Here is a 3,593-nt window from a genome sequence, read left to right on the forward strand (position 1 = left end):
GGACTAATGAGGCATAGCAGTCCACGGACAAGGACTAGAAGGCAAGAGGGGGCAGGAAAGCTGGTGATAGGGAACCCAAGGTTGAGAAGGGACAGTGCTGACACATCATGGGGTTGTTAACCATTGTCATAGGGCAATATGTGTACTAACTGCTTAATGAGGAACTATTTGTTCTGCAAACCTTCATCTAAGGTACAAAAAAAAAAAAAGAATTACCTATGTGAGATCAAATTGACAACAGCAACTCAAAAGGTTTGATTGGAAGCCTAGGGGGCAGTGAGTTGAAGATAATGGTGATGGAATGATTTGAAAAGGATAGTGAGAATAGCAGCACAACTGGAAGAATGTTATCGATGTTACTGAATTGTACATGTAGAAACTTTTGAAGTGGTGTAACTTTGGCTATGCATATTTTCACCAAAAAAAAAATGTCCTCCAAGGTCGAGAAGGGAGAGTGTGGACATGTCGTGGGGTTGTTAACCAATGTCCTAAAACAATACGTGTACTGTTTAATGAGAAACTATTTGTTTTGTAAACCTTCATCTAAACTACAGTTTAAAAAAAATCAGTGGCTTAAAGAATAAGAAGTTTCTTTTTCTCATGTAACATTCAGGGTAGGGGTTCCAGATTGGCAAGAGAGGGAAAACTTTGTTCCATGTAGTTATTCAAGGACACAGGCAGAACTGATGGCAGTGCTGCTAGTATCAATACATGGCTTCCAAGGCCACTGTAAATTGTAGCCTACAGGAAGGCAGAAACCTCATGGGAGTTTTTTTATGATCCAGACCTGGAAATGGTACATATCACTTTTACCCACATTCTGTTGGTCAGAATTCAGTCACAGGGTCACACCAAACTTCTAAGATGCTGAGAAATGTAGAGTAGCTGTTTGCCAGGTTTAAAAAAAAGAATTTATTTTAGTGGCTAGCTAATTTGTTTACACTTTGCTCTGCTCAGCCAACTCTATAGGCCTCTGCCATAGAGTTGATGATCTCTAAAGGCCCCTTGCCCCAGCTCTGAAATTATAGGTGTGTTTATGAACTAGGCTTCTGTTTCTCACATGGCCCTGCTTCAGATGATTTGAAAGTCACCTAACCTCTCTCATCATTAGGGACGAGCAATCTGGCAGTTCAATCAAATGCAGTGCTCCCTCTAAAAGGCCAAAGAAAAACTGAGATACCAGCCATGACAGCAGGCACCACATTAAACTAAGGTGTCTTTGTGTTTCTTGTCTCCACAGCATGGGTAGGAGCCCTCGCAATGGGAATGATCTTCTTCTGTTCTCCCATTGTGAGTATATTCACTGACCGTTTGGGCTGCCGAATCACAGCGACCGCAGGGGCTGCTGTCGCTTTCATTGGCCTTCATACCAGTTCCTTCACAAGGTAAGGCTAGGGGTTGCTGGCCATTTCCCCAAGGCTGAGGGTTGGCTTCTTACTGGGCTTCAGCTAGAGACACTCTTCTCATTGCAGATCCCCTGTGGCCCTGGCTATGTCAGAAAAAAACCCTTGCCATTGAGTCAACTCCGACTCATAGCAACCCTATGGGACAGAGTATAACTGTCCCATAGGGTTGCCAAGGAGCAGCTGGTGGATTCCAATTGCCGACCTTTTGGTTAGCAGCTGAGCTCTTAACCACTGCACCACCAGAGCTCCCTGCTCCAGGATTCATTGTTCAATGGGACTCATCTAGATAGGGTCCTTAGTACACATTGTTAGGGAATATCCCCAAAGAAGACCCAAGAGTTTCAAAGTGTTGAGAGTAGCCCAAGCCTGGGAGTTCATACGACTGGGCCCAAATCCAGTTTTGGCTATGGAAAAATTGATGAGTCCATTCCCCTCTCTGGAACTCAATTTCTACATCTGTAACGTGAGGGGATTAGACCGGATGATTTTTTTCAGGTCTTTTCCAACCCTGCTATTCTATTCTTCTCCGATATGCCACACACCTCATGACCTCACCTTCCTTCCTGGAAATGAGCTTCTCAAGTGGAGCCTATTTGAACACCTAGCATTCCAGGATTCTTGAGGGAATCTTATGCTGAAAAAGAGTCTGCTAAGCCTAAGGATGTTTAGCATTTCTGGCCCTTTTCCAGGCACCTCTGCCTGCCAATGCATGGATGATTTTAGACTAAGTTTCATATGTTGGACATGAAAAAGGATATTTCATAGTATCCCCCCCCCACTGAGGTACAGATCCAGAACCCAGCTTCCCAGCTACACCTAGGCTAAACTCAATCCATAGTCCCACTGGCAGAAAGTGGTTGAGTCAGGTGAGGAGCAAGCTACAAGTTTCTTTTTTCCGCTTTCTTTTCTGCCAGCCCTGCAGAAGCATGTCTGTAGGGTAGAGGATAACTGAAGACCCTGACCACAGCCTGAGGAATATGGGATTCATAAAAAAAAACTCTGTTGACTCTCTCTCAAAGACACTTGGGAAGTTTTGGTACCTCCTACTTCCAATCTGCCTGGGCTGATGTAGGAAAATACAAGCCTGGAGACATGAGAGTAGCCATAGTGACATGTCTGGAATGAGGGCAGAGATAACTTGTCAGAGACTTGCTTTTTGAGCTTGGCTCCCCATAGAAGGACCATGGTTATGTTTTCTGGGCCTAACAGTGGAGAATGTTGTATTCTGCCACAACTGGGTCCTGTGTGGGTAAGCCAGCTTTCTTTATAACTTGAGCATTTTCAGCTGCCCTGCCTACCCTCCAGCAGAGCTTAGATTTGGCCTGGTTTTTTGGCACTGTCCCATCCAATTGGTAGAGAGGAGGGAAAAACCATGTCCTGCCTGGAACCTGCTCAGCCCTGCCAGGGAAACAGCTCAAAACCTTTTCAGGACTGCTCTAGTGGCCAGCTTTATTTGCCCTCTGCAAGGCTCGTATCTAACTCCTTGTGGGGAAGAGCTAGGACTCAGAAGAGGCTCCAGTCCCAGCACTACACAGCAGAGGCCTGTTTTGTATGGCTGAGCGAAGTGTAAACAAATTAGCAACATACGAATCCCATTTCCCTGCCAATCCACATGGGGTCAGTTACAGGAGGAGAAGGAACTCAGATGTGTTTTCTTCTGATGCTCTTCTTTAGGCACACTGGAGTAGGCGTTCTGTTCTCCATCCCCTAGCTCCCTCCTCACCCCCTTGCTGTTTCTGTAAGAACATCTTCAGAGCCAAGAAGCTTTCTGGGTAGCTTCACATGCAGTGGAAAAGTGGTTCTGCCTGTGGATAGTGCTCCAAGTCATCCTTCCAGTGTCTGAGTCAGGGTTCTGAGTTCCTTTGGATGGCATGAAATGGAGCAGAGTGCAGGCAGGGGTAATGAGGCTTTGGCAAGCCCAACTCAGGGGCTTCCTGTCCTGGAACCCAGCTAGAAATAGATCCACCCACAAAGCACCCTTAATTGAGTCGTATGATTTGTCCCCACCGGCCCCCTTCCCAAAGTTCTAACTCCTTTCCCTTAGACAAAGCCCCCAGCCCAGGCCAACCCCAAAGGGTACTTCAAGAATCTAATGGAGGACTAATGGACCACAGCTACCAAGGCCTCCACCAGACTGAGTCCAGTACAGCTAGATGGTGCCTGGCTACCACCACTGACTGCTCTGAC

General features: G+C 46.2%; 1 protein-coding gene across 1 annotated transcript in view; it reads left to right on the forward strand.

Annotated features, from left to right (window-relative positions):
- SLC16A2 (solute carrier family 16 member 2) overlaps positions 1-3,593 on the forward strand; it is a 194,365-nt gene that overhangs the window by 177,423 nt on the left and 13,349 nt on the right. The window contains exon 2 of the mRNA XM_004380163.2: positions 1,241-1,385. Coding sequence (XP_004380220.2) covers positions 1,241-1,385 — 145 coding nt within the window. The remainder of the gene's footprint in view (positions 1-1,240; positions 1,386-3,593) is intronic.

Source organism: Trichechus manatus, unplaced genomic scaffold (genome assembly GCF_000243295.1).
Source record: "Trichechus manatus latirostris isolate Lorelei unplaced genomic scaffold, TriManLat1.0 scaffold00070, whole genome shotgun sequence".
Lineage (NCBI taxonomy): Eukaryota > Metazoa > Chordata > Mammalia > Sirenia > Trichechidae > Trichechus > Trichechus manatus.